Consider the following 19,838-nt stretch of genomic DNA (forward strand, 5'->3'; position numbering starts at 1 on the left):
GTGTCTGAGTCTCTGTTTATACAAAGTCACACACCGATTGCACCACCCACTTTTCCCTCTGGCGCCCCCCACAACTGTTATGCACCCTCCAGATTCCCTACAAGGGAATGTGACCCCACCCATCATTACACCCAAAGTCTCTCTTCAACATGTGTGTGCGTGTGCGCGCTGGTCTTTGCTTTAAGGAAGAAGGGTGTAGAATCATAGAATAGTAGAGTTGGAAGGGGCCTATAAGGCCATCAAGTCCAACCTCCTGCGCAATGCAGGTCATTAGTTCCACTGTCATACCGCTCTTCCAGTGAGGAAGTTTTTCCTTATGTTCAGTGGAAATCTGGCTTCCTGCAACTTGAGCCCATTATTCCGTGTCCTGCACTCTGGGACAATCCAGAAGAAATCCTGGCCCTCCTCTGTGTGACAGCCTTTCAAGTACTTGAAGAGTGAGATCATAGAATCATAGAACAGTAGAGTTGGAAGGGGCCTATAAGGCCATCAAGTCCAACCCCCTGCTCAATGCAGGAATCCAAATCACAGCATTCCCGACAGATGGCTGTCCAGCTGCCTCTTGAATGCCTCCAGTGTCGGAGAGCCCACTACCTCTCTAGGTAATTAGTCCCATTGTCATATGGCTCTAACAGTTAGGAAGTTTTTCCTGATGTTCAGCTGAAATCTGGCTTCCTGCAACTTGAGCCCATTATTCCGTGTCCTGCACTCTGGGACGATCGAGAAGAGATCCCAGCCCTCCTCTATGCGACAACCTTTCATGTACTTGAAGAGTGCTATCCTATCTCCCCTCAGTCTTCTCTTCTCAAGGCTAAACATGCCCAGTTCCTTCAGTCTCTCCTCATAGGGCTTTGTTTCCAGTCCCCTGATCATCCTTGTTGCCCTCTGAACCTGTTCCAGTGGTTCCAGTATTTGGACATTAAGTTTTGTTGTTTTTTTAAAGATGCTGTTGGGTTTTTGTTTTTTAAATTTTGTAAGCTGTACCTTCATTTCTTGAAATTTGTATATTTGCTGACCTGTTGTGAGCCACCTTGAGGGCCCGAAAGCAGCACAGGAATAAACTCTTGTTTTATGTATTATTAAATTTATATCCTGCCCTTCCTCCCAAAGGGAGCCCAGGGGGGCAAATAACAGTGATAAAATACTAAAAAAAATTATTGAAAAACATATTTAAAACAAAACACCTATCTCTATTTAAGGGGAGGGAATCCCAAAGGGTAAGTGCAATAACACTAAAGGTCTGCTTCCTATGTTGTGCGGAAAGGACCTCTTAATAAGATGGTATCTACAGGAGGCTCTCACCTGCAGAGCACAGTGATCAACCGGGTCTATAAGGGGTAAGGTGATGTTTCAGGTACCTGGTCCCAAGCTGTATAGGACTTTATACACCAAAACCAGCACTTTGAACTTAGGCCAGTAGCTAACGGGCAGCCAGCTAAACTCTGGACTAACTATAACCGGACGCTGGGCTGAAGTGGACATTTGGTCTGATCCAGAAGTGCTCTTCTTTATGTACTGGAAAGTCATGATGATTTAGCTGACCAATGAGGCGTTAAGTTACCTGCTCTAAAAGCCAAACACCCACCAGCATGAAACATCCAAGGGACTCCTAAGGGAAGGTATGCAGCAAAGGTTTGGCAGACTATACAGGTAAAAAGCTGAGGAAATTGTATACTTTGATGGCTGTCAAGAGACATTGAGCACAGCCAGCCCTGTGCACTATGTGTGCTCTGGGCAGAGATTTAGACATGCTGGAAATTTCACCTTTCATCTTTATTAAAAATAAACATTTAAAAATAAAGCAAGCCTCTAGTACCATGATGTAAATGGAGGCATTGCCTGCACAGGTGTAAGCATAGCCAAATACTAATCAACATGGAAAGGGGGACACTGCAAGCATTCACAGGCATAAAAACGCCACCAAACTGGGCTTCAGGACAGTTACACATTTCATTTATTTTATTTAAAGCAACATGTGAGCTCTCATGAGAGATCCTGAAAAGTGCACAGGCAAAAGCCCATTGAATCTCTTTCAGCAGAGACAAGGCACTTGCCAGAGAGCTATGACCTGGGATAGTCATTCCATCCAAAGGTCTTTCCCCTCAACGCCAATGCAATTATAACTGTCCACAAAGCACATGAAAGGAGGTCAGAGGCAATATGAGAGAATTTGCAGTTCACATGCCCTGTGTCATATTCTAGACTGGATTACTGCAGTGCACTCTATGTGGGGCTTCCCTGTCACCTGACCCGGAAGCTGCAGTTAGTGCAATATGCTGCAACATGGTTGTTGATGGGAGCTCTGGTAACACCTCTGCTCAGAGATCTACAATGGTTTCCGATTTGTTGCCAGGCCAGGTTCAAGGTATTACTATTAGCGTACAAAGCCGTTCACAGCTTGGGACCAGTTGACTTGCAGGACCGCCGTACCCCCATACGTTCCCACGCAACCACTTCGATCTGCAGAACTGGCACTATTAGAGGTGCCACATAAATACTTGCTCCGCACTTGTAAGAAATTGCTCTTTTAGTGTGGCAGCACCTGCTCTCTGGAACGCCCCTGCCTATTGACCTCAGGCAGGCTCCTTTGCTGTATTATTTTCGGCACCTGCTTAAAACGTGTTTAGGCAAGCCTGTCCAGACACATAGATGTTGGTGTGTTTCAGTCTATTTTTAGTCTACTACTGTTTTCGTCATTTAAAAATGCTTCACATTACTTGTTTGTAACTGTTTTTATTGCTAATTGTAATGTTTCTTGAAAATCAATTAAGAGGTGTTTTTTTTAATGAAGCAGTACATACACTTTGTTAAATAAATAAATAAAATATCAGCCTTCCCTGACCTGGTGCCCTTCAGCTGTTTTGGATTACAACTCCCATCATCCCTGCCCGCTGGGCATGCTGGCAGAGGCAGATAGGAGGTGTAGTCAAAAACATCTGGAGGGCACCGGGTTGGGGAAGGTCACCCTACGTCTTCCAGCTGAAGGGAGCCTGCTGAGAGTGCCTTGCCCAGTGTCCTCGACATTTTGTGATGGCCAGGAAGAGGTGCTGACCCACCAAAGTAGCCCTCAGTGGTTACAGTTGCTCCTTGATCTTCCCTGATCATCATCAGGATCACCATGCTATTGCGGTGATCGGGAATTTCAGGCCTAGGGGCCAAATGCAGCCCTCCAGGCCTCTCTGTTGGGCCCTTGGCACTCTCCCCAGCCAACACTCCTCGGCAGCCCTGCTTTGCCCCTACTCAAGTGTTTTTGCCTGGCTGGAATATGCCTTTGAACTCTGACAATGCATCTTACTTGCCTAGATGTAGGATACAGACCGTGTATGTGAAGAAACCAGCCTTATTCATTTGAAATGTGGTGTTGGAGGAGAGCTTTGCGCATACCATGGACTGCAACAAAGACAAATAATTGGGTGCTAGAACAAATTAAACCAGAACTGTCACTAGAAGCTAAAATGATGAAACTGAGGTTATCATACTTTGGACACATCATGAGAAGACATGATTCATTAGAAAAGATAATAATGCTTGGAAAAACAGAAGGAAGTAGAAAAAGAGGAAGGCCAAATAAGAGATGCATTGATTCCATCAAGGAAGCCACAGACCTGAACTTACAAGATCTGAACAGGGTGGTTCATGACAGATGCTCTTGGAGGTCACTGATTCATAGGGTCGCCATAAGTCGTCATTGACTTGAAGGCACACAACAAAGACAACAAAATGCACTTTTGCCTCTAGCTCCACCCACCATTGGCACGTGGCCTCCAGAAGGCTGCCCAGAACAGAATGTGGCTCTTGGGTTGAAAAAGGTTCTCTACCTCTGTGCTATGGAATAGCAGCCACTGCAGAACTAAACTGCAAAATATCGGCCTGTTTACATAATTTTCTTATTTTGCACAGGTTACTTCATTCAGAGTTTTGTTTTGTTCAAGCACAGAGAAAATCCAGTTCAAGACAGCGGATGACAGCTGGGGAAAACCGTGCCACCGCCACTGAGAGGCCAAACGCCCATAGCTAAGTTAATACTGCTGGTGAGCTAAGAGCCACAGCATTTGGGCAGCCCTCTGGTGCTATTAACTTACCACCGGGGGCATGTCATTTTCTCTTGCATCGCAGTAAGTGCGAGCAAGGCTGGCATTCTTGGCCACATTTAAGCAAATGCCGGCATTATAAACATAGTTTGGAAGGGATTGATAGGAGGGTTACAGCACATGCTTTGCATGCGGAAGATCCCAAATTCAGTCCCTGCCAACTGCAGTGAAAAGGTTATCAGGTGGCAAGGCAGGGAAGGTCCTTCTGTGCCCAATGCCTTGAAGAGCCACTGAGTGGATGGTACTAAGGGAGACCAAAGACCTGTTCTGGTGTAAAGCAGGTTCCCAAACTCTCCCCCTCCCCCACCCCACAGACCACTTGGAAACTGCCTGTGGTGTTGGCGGACCACAATGATTTTTTTCCTGCCTGTTGTAGCAATTGTAACGCCCTGTGCTAGATGCTGTATGATTTTTAAGTGTGTTTTTATGGCTTCTTTGAGTAATTTTATTGCATTTTATTGCAGCCTCATTCACACCAGACATTTATTCCACTATTCTTCCACTTTAAACTGTCTTGGCTTCCCCCAAAGAATCTTGGGAAGTGTAGTTTGTGAAGCGTGCTGAGAATTGTTAGGAGGCACCTATTCTCATCAGAGTTACAGTTTACAGAGTGGTTTAACAGTCACTTCCTCTTCCCAGAAAATGCAGAATTGTAGCTGTGTGGGGGAAACAGGAATCTTCTGACAGCTTTTACTACCCTTCACGAACTACACTTCCAAGGATTCTTTGAGGGACGCCATGACTGTTCGAAGTGGAATAATAGTGGAATAAATGTCTGTTGTGAATGCTCCCTGTGTTATGATCTGCATTCCATATAATCCAAATGGTGGTACAATAGAAGCAATAAGAGGAATAAAAAGACAGTTAAAAATCTATGAGAACATTTAATATGGACATGCTACAGACCCCCTGAATGGACCACAGTTTGGGAAACTGTCCTACCCTATTACCAGGCTGCTTATATAAAATGGCAATACAAAACCTATAACAGCAGATTGAACACACCAAGAGAACAAAGTGATATAATCAAGGCTATTTTTAAAAGTCTGCTTAAATAAGACCATTTTCACCGCCTGGCTAAAAGCAAACAGTGAAAAGGTCAGTTGCACCTCTCTTTGCCAGGGGGACGGGACTCCAGATCCTGAATGGTATAATCCCAAGGACTCTCTCCTGTGTACTGTCCACCCCAGCCTTGGCACAGACAGCGCAGGACCCAGAAGAGTCTCCAATGCGGAACTAAAATACTGGGCAACCTTGCATTTAGGGCATGGGAGAAAGAAGATGCACTTCCAAAAGGTGTTCTGATCCCACATTGTTTCTGGACAGCACTTATTGGAGTAGTTACACGGAGCATCAGCCATGAAAGCCATACTGCTTGGGGTCTCCTAAAACAAGGATGGAGAACCTATGGCCTTCCCACTGTTGTTGGACTACAACTCCCATCAGCCCCAACCAGCAGGGCCAATGCTCAGGATGCTGGGAGCTGGAGTATCGTCATCTGGAAGGCCACAGGTTCCCCATTCCTGCCTTAAGATGACCCTGTTGATTATTTGCGTCTCTCATTTCAACAAGCCTTTTAAGCAGATATCTGCATCTGTACTGGAATTGGTTTTAAGCTGTTTAAGATGCGATGTTTTTAAGATGTCTTATCCCTTATGCTACCCTAGGCTCCTTTTGGACTGAAAGGTGGGATATGTATCTAATAATAAATAAGAATAAATAACAGGCAAGTAAGATAGGAAGCTGCATTAGTTTGAGTCAAACCATTGGTCCATCAAGCTCAGCATCGCCGATACTGACTTAGGCCTACCTGGAGATGCTGGGGGTTGAACATGGGACCTTCTGCATGCAAAGCCAGATGCTCTACTACTGAGCTAAGTGGTGGGGATGAGTAGGGATTTGAAGACAGGTCACCCCAATCCAAGTCCAGCGCTATCTGTGACACTACCCTGGCCAGACACATCCTGCTCAGAAAGCCACAAAGGGCAAGCCATATATTGGTCGGGGGGGGGGGAATTCTCCCAGCGGGCATCTGAAGTGAAAGAAGTTGCCCCACCACTATGGGTTGCTATTTGAAGTCACCACTTCCCCATGAGATGGTGCACAGGCCATGGTAAGCAACCACCTTTGTCAACCAGGTGCTCCTCCAATATTTTGGACTACAGCTGGCTGGGGCTGGTGGGAGCTGCAAACCAAATCACCCGGGAGGCAATGGTCATTTTGGCTCCCTTGTACTCAACAAAAGGTCAAATGTCCTTGGAGGCAGGAGGTGATGGTGCCTTAAAGTAAGTCAGGCCCCATAACCCCCAAGGCCCCAGAGCAGACACCATCTCCTCAAAGAATTTCCACCAGCCCTTACACCACAAGCCTTTCCCTAGATCAGCCTTCCCTAGTCTAGATGGACTACAACTCTCATCAGCCCCACCCAGGATGGCCATTTTTCAGAGGATCAAGTCTGTGACCTCCCACAGAGCAGCCCCACAACTCTGGATGTAATACCCTTTCGGAAGTGAAGCAGGTTTGGCAAATACATGGGATGGGAGACACAGACACCCCTTTTCCAGCAACTGAAGCTCTCTATTCCTTACAGCAGAGGTGGGCAGAAGAGAAATCAGGATCTACTGGCAGATACCAGAAAATCATAGAGGGGCATCTGGACAGCCATCTGTTGGGAATGCTTTGATTTTGATTCCTGCATTGAGCAGGGGGTTGGACTTGATGGCCTTATAGGCCCCTTCCAACTCTACTGTTCTATGATCTACAGTAGGCTGGAAAGTATTTGACTCCTAGTTGTTTAATAGCAGCAATGACAAAAACTGGCAGCCTCTTCCTGGTTAACATTAGGTGTAGATATGGCATCCACATGGATGGCTTTAAAAGGCGATTATAAATGTCAATGGAGTATAAAGCTCTCAAAGGCCACTACCTTTGATGGATGTCTCTGCCTCCACTGTCGGAGGCAGTATAACTGGGAAATTGCAAGCGGGGAGAGTGATGTTGTACTCAAGCCCTGCTTATGACCTCCCCATAGAGGGGCATCTGGATGGTCACTGTGAGAACAGAAAGCTGAACTAGACGGGCCTCTGGTCTGACCCAGCTGGCTCTCCTTTTATCCTCATGGGAAGGACAGAAAACAAATGTAACCCAGTAGCTGAGAGCAATGCTGGCCTGAAGGAGCTCAGCTGTCAGCCAGGATATTTTTGTGTATGTGTATTTCTATGTGAAAGAGAATAAAAAAACTGCGCCCTCATTTCCCCCTCCAGGGACACTATCCCTCCAACCTGGCTCTTTGCTGCTGGTGGACACCATTTTAGTTTTTGGGAATACCCCATCCTACAGCACAACACAGTGTTGTTTCTAGGGGTGTTCTAGGGCAGTCAAAATGGCAGCCAGCAGCAGCGATGAGCCAAGGGGGAGCAGCAGCAGCGTCTCACACACAGACTTAAATTTTGTTCCTACCCAGCAAACAGCCCAAATCCCTCCAATCTGCAAATGGGGCCATTAAAGTGGGGGGGGGGGAGAGATTTTCACTCAGCCCTAGAATTTCAACTATCTACCTTTAAGGAGCATACCTGAAGGCATGCACCTCCGTATACCTGCCACAGAACCCTCTCATGCCCCACAGGACTCTGGGAAGGGTCTTAGGGTGCATTTGCAGGGTCACACTATTGTTGGGGGGGGAGGAAGAGAAGCAAGACACTGCATCCTGTGACAGAGCTTCTCACTGAGGAACCCACAGTACGTTTGCAAAAAGGCCCAAACGTCTCCAAGGGCAAAGGCTCAACAACTCAGCTGGTCACGCAAGTCAGTCATCAAACCCTGCTAAACCTAATGGATGACTGTGACCACTGCTCTAAACCCAGATGCAGACCCCAGGAAGAAGGTATTTTGGTGGATAGATGCAGACCAGTGCAGAGGGTCAGGGTGCTGGTCTGAAAAAATGGAAACGGACTTGGAACATGCAGCCCTCCAGCGGTTGTTGAATTCCATCTCCCATCATCAGAGCATTAAGAGGAGCCTTGCTGGATCAGACCAAGGGACCATTTAGTCCAGGATCATTCTCACAGTTGCCAACCAGGTGCATCTGGGAAGCCAACAAGCAGGATCTAAGTGCCAATAGCAACTTTCTTCACTTGCGATTCCCTACAGTTGGCATTCAGAGGCACAAGCCTCTGAGCAGAGGCAGAACATAGCCATCGTTGTTAGTAGCCACTGATAGCGAGCCTTATCCTCCCATCAGCTTCAGCCAGCATGGCCAATGGTCAGAGATGATGGGAGTTGTATTCTAACATTTGGGAGGGCCACAGGTTCTCCATGCCTGAACAGCACTTAAAAATATGAGTATTTTAAATAATAGTAAAAAACCTGGAGAATCACAGGTTCAAGTCACCACTCTATGGTGAAGCTTTTTTGGTGACCTTGACCTAATAATCTCTCCTACTAAGCTAACCTCACAGGGTTGTTGTGAGGATAAAGGGGGAGAAATAAGCTATGTATGGTTCCCTGTGTTCTTTGGAAGAGCAAGATAAAACTGTCTTTACAGTACAATCATGTATACACTTACTCAGAAGTAAAGCCGGTTGAGTTCAGTGAGAATTACTCCCAGGGGGGTGTATATGCAATTGTTTTATATATATGTTTTATTGTATTGCGAAATCACTTGGAGATGCTTCATAGGAAGCAATTCATAAATGAAATGATAATAATAACACAAGATTGCAACCTTAAATAAATAAAAGTAACATTCATGCAGAAGTGAAGAACAAATCCACAGAAATAAAAAAATAGGAAGAAATGGGAGGGGGTGAAAACTGGCACGTCGAGAGGGGGGTACACACTGACCCAGATGTATTTTATTTTAAATGGAAAATCCTTATATATTTAATGGTATCACGCCTGGCCTCACACTGGCCCCGTTGATAAATTATAAAATGATTTTCTCATGCTGGCTCTCTGCTGTGTTCGTCCCCCCCCCCATCGTACTTACATCCTCTCACTCCCCCCCCTGCACCCCACTTTGCCCATGTATCTGCCCTTTGGGAATTTAATGTATGGAACAGAAGGGGGGGAGAGGCATAGAAAACCCCCAACAGAGACAAGAACAGGAGGGGGAAAATCAGAATGGACCGACAGTACGAGGCAAGCAGGCAGAGATACAGACAGGGAGGGGATGTAGTCAGAGTGAAACTGCAGCAATACACAGCACCAAATTAATTTGAGGACGGGAGCGGGAGGCTGCGTGGATAGAATGAAAATGAAGCCAATGGGGGGGGGGCGAGGGACTGAAGGAGTTGGGATGGGGTACCTGCTGCAGTGCCACCTGGAGGAAAAGCCAGGAAGTGCACTGGCATTACAGAAATGGTACTGGCAGCGGCAGGGGGAATCTCCCAGAAAAATCAGCAGCAGTCTGTCCAAAGGTGGCCAGGGGGTGTTATGCGTGCCAGATGTACAAGCTGCCAGGCCAGTGTGGGATTCCCCCCCCCCCTTACAGCTGGAGATCTAGCAACCGGCTCTGAGACTTGCAGCTTGCTCCCCAAAACCTCTCCTCCTTGCTGACTGTAATGTTGTTTATCCACTATTCTTGAGCTTCAACTCTCCCACATATTTAAACCACAAGGCCGCTCTCATGCGCACCCAAGGCAGTCCGCTGGATTTGCACTTGGGGTCCCCGCACCCTTTCGCTCCTGAAGCGCAACCCCCCTTCCCTCCCACACGCCCGTGCCTCCCCACTGCCTTCACCCCCTCGCGATAAACGTGCTAATGAATTAATCTATTTCTCCTTTGCACTCTGCTAAAGGTTGTGGCAGCTACTGCTGACTCAGGGAAGCAATGCTGGTGGGGGCGGCGTTTGAGACATTGTTGGTGGTGGTGGGGAAAATAGTCCTTAAGCAAAGAGGAGAAAAAATAATCCCAGTCTGGATGGCTTCTGAGCCAGAGGGAAAACATTATGCCCAATTGGGGGATTCGTGCAAGAAGGGAGAGGGAATTGTTATGATAGCACTCCAAGTCACACCCCCCCTGCAAACAGCCCTTGCTCCTCCATCCTGTGGGATCCTGCCCCCCGCTCACCGAAAAGCCAGGCCTCCCTTCCTCCCCCCCGCTGCCATTCCTCGAGCGTGTCAGGCGATTGATTTCCTCCCTGTGTTTATTGGATTCCACTTAGCCCGATCAGGGTTTAACGCAGCTGAGGATTCCCTTTCCTGCTCCAACCCCCCCAAAACCAGGTCGATGGCATTGATTCTGCCAGTAGCTTTAAACCAGACAAGGCGGCGAGGGGGGGGGGGGGGAGATGAAGAAAGAGTGAGAGAGATACAAGCGTGGGGATTCCCATATTAAAAAGGTCTCCTTGCTCAGGGGAGAAAAAAGAAACAGAGGTTAATGCAAACTTACATGCCTCTTTCTCAGTGAGCAGATGGGGGCAACAGTCATGATTGGGGGAGAATTCTGCACATGCCAGGCAAAAGGGTACAATTGAATGTTAGAGGGTATCCAGTGTTCATTGACCCTGGTAAAAAATTTTTTTAACTGTGCTTGATCTATTAAAAAACCAATGGTCTCATCTTCCGCCCTGCCAGATGAACCCTAAGCCCCAGATTCTCAGCTTCCATTTTAGAAGGAAAAAACAGTTTCCAGCATTTGTAGAATCTGAGATACAAGGGGAAATGCACAGGCACTTTTTTTTTTTTTTACAAAATGAGAAACTAGCTTGCTCCCCCCCTTTCTGAGTTTCTTTGCCCCCACCCCACCCCTGGAAAAAAAAAATCCTGCGGAGGCCCATGGATCTCTCTTCTCCCCCCTCCCCCACCTCATTAGCAGGGAAAAGGCCCAAGGGAACCCCCTCAAACTGACTAGGGCACCCCCCCATACTTAAAAGCGAAAGAAAAACTCGACAAGTTTTAGACAGGAAAAGATGGCGCTTCGGCTTTATTGTTACCAAATCTGTCCTTTCGCCCTCATGCATGGCAACAGGTGTGAAAATCCAAGATATTGGGGTTGGTAGAGATCGATCCCAAGTACTGAGGGGGGGATTATCACTTCTTGTGGAAACCTAGAAGAACCAGAGGGATGGATTTTTTTGGGGGGGGGGAACAAGAGAGAAAAGAATGAGCTAGTATAGGACAGGATTAGCAAGTACTATGTTATTTCATGCAGCTAGACATCTCTGAGGAACATTAACAAGGGTGGAGGAAAATATGGTCAGATGCTACAGGATAGTCTCCTGCAAGGATTTTCAAGTCAGGGTAGGGTTGGGGGGGCATTGGGGGGGGGTGTAGTTTGCACAAGGAGCAAAAGTGAAAAAACACTGTTCCTGGCCTATATTACCATTTCTGGAGGAGGGAAGAAGAGACGCACTCTTCACTGTGAAGTGTTCTCTGCTCATAGAAAACAAGACAATGCCGGAGGGGGAGATGTGTGTGTGTGTGTGTTTTGGGATCCCCAATTAGGGAAGCATTTAACTATGAGATTTCCCACACACACCCTGTAGTGAGAACTGGTGCAGTCCACATACAAATTTTCACCACCAGACTCTGGTGAGCTGAAGGGCTGAGGATTTGCCAAGAAAAAACACAAAACGAGAGTCTTTTGCTAGCATTTACCTTTTTTCTGCTTTCTCCGCTTCGTCCCGACCTTCTTCCTTTTTTTCTTCTGGGGGGCTAAATCCTGAGAGACGGGAAGAGAATGAGAAAAAAAACGCAAAGAGAATTTTTAAAAAGGGGGGGAGAGCAACACTGCCTCGTGTCCTTCTGAAACAGCGTCTTTAGAACATTTGTTGGCACACGGCCTAAGGTTTTTCAACTGACTGGTAACCGTTCACAATAGTCATCGGCTGAGAGCTGTTAGGAGACCCCTACTCCCTTCACAGAACTACAATTCTGAGTACTCTGAGAAGAAGGGCTGACTGTTAAACCGCTCTGAGAATTGTAGCTCCGTGAGGGGAATAGGAAGCACCCTTAACAAACTACAGCTCCCAGGATTCTATGGTGGAAGCCATGACTTAAAATGGTAGAAGGGTGATTTGAAGGTATAGTGTGAATGTGATCTTTATGACACAACTGAACACGGGAAGGGACTTTACCAAACACACTGTGCTTGAGGGGATATCATGCCATACGAAAAGCCTCTTAGCTGCATTTGATCTGCAAGGGCCATTTTGCACATACCAGCCATCACTTCAACATAACAAAGGGAAGAGGCCTTGGGCTGGATAACTGGGTCACGGACCCTTCCAGCCAAACAGTTTGCCTTCAACTGAGGTCAGTGTGCGCGCGTATGTCAGCCACATCCTTCTTAGATAGCGTTCTTCAACCTCGTATCCCCAGATGCAAGGACTACAACTCTCATCATCCCCTGCTAGCTTAGCCAATAGTCAGAGTTGATGGGAGTTGTAGTCCAACATCATCTGGAGGATGCACGATTGAAGAACACCATTCTAAGAAGCTCATTATCTGGGAAAGGTCCCTCCTGCTGCTTCTCCGTAACTCCAAATCACTCATGAAAAAGTTAAATAGCTGCGGTTCCAATACAGGTCTTTGGGGCGGTCCCCAAAACTCCCTTCCCTTCAACATGAAAACAGTGTATGCATTCCAATATTCTGCTTCCTATTGCAGAGAAATACTTGTGTGAGATACCGGCTCTAGACACGCATAAAAGCAAAGCACACATCTACCCACTACCGAAGAGCCTTCCGTGCTGACCAAACACCCACACAAAAGGCTCACCTCGCCCAATGGGGCCGCTGCCCCAGTCAATGCGCTGATGTCCCCAAAGTGGGTGAGGGAGCTGAGCTGGGAGCTAAGGGCACCCACTCGCCTCCGGCGGGCTTTCTCCTTCCGCGTCATGTTGAGACGGACCATCATGCTCTCCTCATAGTTGGTCCTACAGAAAGAAGCCGCAGGGGAACAGAACAGTCACAATTATGAGGTGCACCCAGGATTAAGCAAGTGTGAGGCAACTTTAACTGGAACTACCGTTCTAAAGAAGCAATGGGTGTCAGTGAAAACTGAAAAAAGGCATTACACCCAGAGATCCAAGCTCCCAGCTCCCATTCTAGTTATTTAGCATGCAAGAAGATCCCTGGCGGATCAGAGCAAAACCTATCTAAGCCCAGGGATGGGGGAACCTGTAGCCTTATTGATTGATTGATTTCCTGCCCTTCCTCCCAGCAGGAGCCGAAGGCGGCAAACAGAAGCGCTAAAAACACATCAAAACATAATAAAAACAGACCCTAAAATACACCAAAACAAAACAACTTTAAAAACATTTTTTAAAAAAAACTTTTAAAAAGGGGTAAAAACATATTGTTTTAAAAAAAGTATTAAAAATTAATTCCAACAGACCCAGACTGGGATAGATCTCTACTTAAAAGGCTTGTTGAAAGAGGAAAGTCTTCAATAGGCGCTGAAAAGATAACAGAGATGGCGCCTGTCTAATATTTAAGGGGAGGGAATTCAACAGGGTGGGTACAGCCATACTAAAGGTCCGTTTCCTATGTTGTGCAGAATTGACCTCCAGATAAGATGGTAACTGCAGGAGGCCCTCACCTTCACAGCACAGTGATCGACTGGGTATATAAGGAGTAAGACGGTCTTTCAGGTATCCTGGTCCCCAGCTGTATAGGGCTTTGTACACCAAAACTAGAACTTTGAACTTGGCCCTTAGCCTTCCAGATGTTGCTGAACTACAACTCCCATCATTCCTGACCAGTGGCCATGCTGGCTGGGGGCCATAGGTCCCCGAGCCCTGATCTAGTCCAACACCCCATTTCCAACCAGATGCCTCCAGGAAGTGCACCGGCAGGGAGTGAAGACATTGGCTTTCCCGTTAGCTCCTCCAGCAACTGATTTTCAGATGCACAATGCTTCTGAACATGGAGGCTCAATTAGCTGTCATGGTCAAGATCAACAGAAAGACCTACCCTGGACTCCACTCTTTGGAGGAGCTCTTTAATACTGTGCCATGCCTTGCTCGTTTGAGCATTAGGAGGAAATTCTTGACAAAAAGAGCAGCTCAGTGATGAAACCAATCGCCTATGGAAGGTGATGGGCTCTCCCTCCCTGGAGATCTTCAGACAGACAGAGGCTAGACAGCAGCTAGAGAATCTCTTGCTCCAGAAATCCTGTTCTGAACAGGGGCTGGACAAGAGCCGTCCAAACTCTATGAAAGACCAGGCCTCCAACTTTCTTGTTCCAACCAACAGAACACATGACTTTTCTAGTTCTAGAACTCAAGCTCCCATCATGCTCCATTAAGCTCTACTCTCTGCCTGAAACCAGCTCCCAGAATCCCCTGCACCCACACTCCACTGCCAGAGAAGCCATAACTCCCAGCTGCCCTGGGGACAGGACATGACAGAGGTGTATAGTGCATTGGCATGGAGAAAGCAAGGAGGGAGACATTTTCCCTCATTCTCTCCTAATACTAGAATCCAATGGGGCCATCCAACAAAGCTAAATTGGGGGGGGGGATTCAGGAGAGACAAAAGGGCTGTAGTTCAGTGGTAGAGCATCTGCCTTGCATGCAGAAGGTCCCAAGTTTAATCCCTGGTGTCTCAAAGTAGGTCTGGGGGAGACCCTCCACTTGAAGCCCTGGAGAGCAGCTACTAGTCAGTGCACACCAGCCTTTCCCACCCTTTGAGTCCCTAGAAGCTCCCAGGCATTTTAGCATGTGTTTTTAAATTGCTTTTTAAAAATGTGTTTTTAAATTTGTATATTTGTTTTTAATGTTTTTAATTGTTATAAACTGCCCAGAGAGCTTCAGCTATGGGGCGGTATACAAATGCAATAAATAAATAGATTACATGACGTTAGTTGACAGATGATAGAAGCTGTTGGACTACAACTCCCATCAGCCCCAGCCAGCATAGCCAACAGTCAGGAATGATGGGAATTGTAGTCCAGGAACATCCGGAGATCCAAAAGCTGGAAAAGGCTGTCTAGATGGACCAGTGGCCTGACATGGTGTAAGGCAGCCTTCTAAGTTCCCAAGCATGACTTCAGATGGTGCACAGTTAAACTGTGAAATTCACTCCCGCAAGACGTAGCGACGGCCACCATTGTGGCTGTGCTCTGCCAATGGAGGCAGCGCGCCTCTGAATACCAGCTGCAGGGAATCCCACATGGGGAGAGTGCTGCTGAGCTCAGCAGTCCTTCTAGAGGGATCTGGCAGGCCACTGTGAGAACAGGATGCCAGAGGAAATGGGCCCCCTTTGGCCTGATGCAGCAGCAAGGATCTTATGATCACTCCGCTCTCCCAGAGACCCTCCGCTCTTCTCCTTCTTGTCCCCAGCTCTCCCCCCCAAAAAAATACTAACCGGTGTTCATCCTCTCTGCTTTGCCTGGTGGCGTGAGTGTAGCGCCCTTCGCGAACCTCCTCCGGAGCATCTGAATACTGCTCTTTCAGCTCCCGGATGATGGAGCTGCTGAGAGCTCGCTTCTTGGCCTGCTCCAGCATCTTCTTCTCCCTCTCGGTCTCCGTTTCATCTGAGGCAGAGAGAAACAACAGAGAGGCAGCTGCTTATGCAGTCTGAGGAAGCCCCTCTAGCAACAGCTAAACTGCAGCTGCTTCTGGGGTGGGACAGCCCATTATTGGTGCAGGGAAACGCATCATTTGACAGCGGGATGCCCTGACTCCTATCAGCAATGACAGACCGCCAACCCACAACCAAAGTATCTTGCCTACCGTAATGTACAGGCACCAGCCGGGGTGGGACGTATTTCCTGTTCCCTCCTTTAGAGGCCCCCTTCCCAGAATTCTTTGAGCCACCAGCAGCTTCTCCATCTTCACTCTCCTCCGAGTCACTGAGCTGGAGGTGGGGCAAAAGAAAAACAAAAACCACAGTGATCAAACATTATTTCTAACGGTATCCCAACTACTTCAAGAAAAAGTGAAGCCATAGCTCTTATTTTGGTTCAAATTCTCAGCACCCGGGTGGTTGGTGGCTCCAAGTCAGTAGGGCAGTGGAATCTGCTCCAGGTTTTAGTCCAAACTGTCAAGGAAAGTTTGGACTAAAACCTGGAGTGGATTCCGCTGCCCCACTGACATGAAGCTACTAGCCACCACTGTCATGGTTTAATTTAAAAAAAGACAACCCTCTTCCATCCACTCCACCCCAATGCAAAACCAAAAGCATCATTAAACTAACCATTTCTAACAAGCTGACCTTGGGTACACAACAAGGAAGTACACATTTACAAAATAGGCGTTTCCTCCTCTCCCTTCTCCGGTTTCCTTTTAGGCCAAAAGTGACTACGTGAAGGATATGCACCAGTAAAAATGAGTGGGTTTACTTGTAAACCGCAAGACCTGTCCCAACGAGACCACACCAGCCAGATCTAAGCTATCCATTTAACACAGGAGTTGCCAACGAGATGCTCATGGACATCAATGTACCTGCCAATACCTCCTATAGCACCCATGAAAGGTTCCAATAAATATCCCCTCAAAAACAGATCCACAATGCATGGGAGACTATTTGCTCTTACTGCTCCATTCCTGTTTGCATTGGCTTGGCCTCTCCCACACGCCCCAACAGCAGCCATTTTGTCGTATCCGACACCCCAACCACAGCCATTCTGTGACAGGCACCCATGGCATGTTCTCAGAAAGTGTGCCCTCTGGCCCAAGAAGATTGGCAGCCCTTGCTTTAAGTACTTATTTCACCACCTTTGCTTGTACAGAAAGAGGGTGCACAGTAAACTAGCTTATACCAAGTCAGACCATTGGTCCATTTAGCTCAGTATTGTCTACACTGACTGGCAGAATCTCTCCAGGATTTCAAACAGGGTTTTCTCACAGCCCTACCAGGCGATTGAACCTGGGACCTTCTGCATGCAAAGCAGATTGTCTACTACTGTATATTTAAAATGGATAGGAATAGGCCACTTCAAGCAGACTGATGCCAGCCCGCCTCCCCCATCTCTTGTAGACCCAGAAGCCCTTGCTCCTGAACCAAAGTCATCCCCGGCACCCATTTGCTGTACCTTGCTCATCAGGTTGCCAGGATTCGGCTTGAACCTCAGTGGATCATTTTCACCTGGAACAAGAATGCCACCCGAGGAATGGAGGTTAAGTTACACCTTCATAAGCGCCCCCAGGCTGCCTCCCCACCCTGAAGATGGGGATGTCCACGTATCTCACCCAGGGCCCCCGTAACAGAAGCTTTCACCAGTTTGTCCACCTGGTACTTCAGCTTCTGGTCAATGGGACGCATCTTCTCCAAGACCTGCCAAGACAGACAGGAGAGAGAGGGGTCAGTCGCTGCCTTATACAGAGACAGACCCAGGATTCATTTTTTAAATTATTTTTATTATTATTAATTTATTCCCCGCCTTTCGGTCAAAGGCCCTCAAGGCGGCTTACAAAAACACAAATATAAAAATTCAATATAAAATACATCAATAAAACAATACAATTTACAAAATTTACAATTTAGCCCAGGAATGGGGAACGTCAGGCTTGAGAGTTGAATGTGGCCCTCCAGGGCTCTCTATGCGGCCCTCGGGACTCTTTCCAGGCCACAGCTCACACCAGCCCTGCTCCATGCCTTCCTTGAGTGTTTTTGCCTAGGTAGAATATGCCCCCGAACTGCCGGGGGTGGGGTGTGTGCGTGCGCACACCACTTGGCCACAGTGGCGAAAAGACCAACAGGCATCATTTGACTGTGACACACACACACCCCTGTGTCCACAAAGATATGCCACTGCATAAAGCTCACTAAACCCCATACCGTTCTGGTTTCCACCAAACGCAGCAAGGCAGGGTGGTTGGCCATGGATCGCCCTGAGGTTTTCTCCAGGATCAGGTGAGAGAGATCTTGAAGATAGAGGAGGAGGAGCTGGTCCTTCACTTCCAGGAAACTGAGGCCCTGAGGTTGAGAAAAAGAGAGAGGCCTGGAAGTATATGAATAGTCAGAGTGGAAATCTGTTGTGACAAAGTCTGGTTTCTGGCCCTGTCAGAAAAGTTAATGCAGAAAGTCCATTTACATAGAATGCCAAGAAAAGATACCTTTTATCCAGTCTGGTTTGACTTTATTAAATATAAAAAAGGGTGGGCAGCAGCCCCAAATGCCCTAGCCTGGTATGTGAGCTTATGGAACTCTTAACACTGAAAACACTGGACACTGGAGATCAGTGAACGGTATCTTGGGAACTCTATGCTGCAAGCCATGAAACTTGCAAAGAGAGACAGAATAAATCAGACTCAACACCAAACTTTGTTTTGGTATCTCTGTGCCTTTATTGCAATTCTGGGGGATTTCTGTCCTGTGTTTGCTATTTATGATTTGAAGCCTTGTCTCAGTAAAAATGAACAAAACAAAAAAATAAGAGACGGGGGTGACCTGTGGGGAAGGAGGAAGGTCTAGGAAAAAAGATGCCGGAGCAGGGAAGGGAGCCGTGAAATGCAAAGAAAGGAAAGTGGATGGACAGACGGACAACACACACACGTGACTGTGGAAACAAAGCCAGAAACGGGAAGAGAGTTTGAGAGTCAAGGGAAGGCTGGATCTGACCCTTATAGGGTGTGTGGACTTGGGGGTGTCCTCCCTGCACCAAGAACGCAGGAACGGGCTCCGCAGGAACGGGCTCCACAGGATCCAGCAAAAGTAACACTGTTGTTAATTTGAATCTTGCATATTGCTCCTCTGCAGAGAGTCAAGTTTAAAAGTTAAGCTGCCCATGCACAGCATGTTGTGTTTTTTCATGTAATCCTTATTTGCATACACTGTTCCACATTTCTCCCTTCCCCGAGGTTCAGCCATGTAACATGCTGTTGATCTTGTCTTTGATATCATCGCGCCCATGTCTTTCCCCAGCCTTCTGCTGATGTATTTAAAAATAAAACTTTCCAAACAGTTTTTAGCCTCTTGTGTCCCGTTTCGGTCACCACCCTTTTGCCCACTGGGGCAAACCGAGAACCTCATTTTGAGGGTACGCGCCAGGGTGTGAGGGCAAAGGAAGAGGGCGAGGGTGACCTGTAAAGGAAATAGCAACTCAGCTATAGAGGAAGTAGACAGCCGCATCTTTCTAGGAGGGCAGCAGAAGAATAATGGCATGGGGGCCCAGAGTATATACACAGAGCCAGGACCAGCAATAAAGGCCTACCGATGAGTAGGAAAATGGGGCAAGGAACAGGAAATAGGCACAGCTAGGGAGAACCACAGGTCTCCTTAGTTCTTTCAGAGGAAGCCTGAGGGCAAAGGGAGAGGATTGTGGGAACACGTCAACTGTCAACCCACCCATCCATCCATCCAGAGGCTGCAGGCAATAGGTTGGGATGGAGAGCAACACGGTGACAGAATATCCCCAGCTCTGCAAATATAGAGAATCCTAATGCTGCCAAGGGCCGAGGCAGGGAGCAGAACTGATTAATAAAGCCAGCAGAAAGAGAAGAGTATAAACACCTACAGCCAAGCATGCGAGTGGTGGTGGCCATGCTAGCTGGGGCTGATGGGAAATATCTTCCTAACTGTTAGAGCCATATGACAATGGAACCAATTACCAAGAGAGGTAGTGGCGTCTCCGACGCTGGAGGCATTCAAGAGGCAGCTGGACAGCCATCTGTAGGGAATGCTTTGATTTGGATTCCTGCATTGCGCAGGGGGTTGGACTCGGCCTTGTAGGCCCCTTCCAACTCTACTATTCTATGATTCTATGATCGATTATTTATTAAATTTATATCCCACCCTTCCTCCCAAAAGGAGCCCAGGAAGAGTTCAAAGAATTGGGAGGTGGGGTGCGCAGGTTCCCA

The 19,838-nt window shown here is 47.4% G+C and overlaps 1 protein-coding gene across 1 annotated transcript; it reads right to left on the reverse strand.

The window, feature by feature from the left end:
- Nucleotides 1-10,985: 10,985 nt before the first annotated feature.
- Nucleotides 10,986-19,110, reverse strand: LOC133366819 (neuroguidin-like). Its single transcript, XM_061590335.1, has 9 exons — nt 19,000-19,110; nt 17,818-18,039; nt 17,229-17,313; nt 17,072-17,124; nt 15,771-15,894; nt 15,403-15,571; nt 12,812-12,968; nt 11,690-11,753; nt 10,986-11,139 (listed from the first exon to the last, which is right to left on the reverse strand). The coding sequence occupies exons 1-9, from the start codon at nt 19,108-19,110 to the stop codon at nt 11,123-11,125; spliced, it is 1,002 nt and encodes a 333-aa protein (XP_061446319.1). The 3' UTR covers nt 10,986-11,122.
- Nucleotides 19,111-19,838: the final 728 nt, after the last annotated feature.

The sequence above is a fragment of the Rhineura floridana genome, chromosome 11 (assembly GCF_030035675.1).
Source record: "Rhineura floridana isolate rRhiFlo1 chromosome 11, rRhiFlo1.hap2, whole genome shotgun sequence".
Taxonomy (NCBI): Eukaryota; Metazoa; Chordata; class Lepidosauria; order Squamata; family Rhineuridae; genus Rhineura; species Rhineura floridana.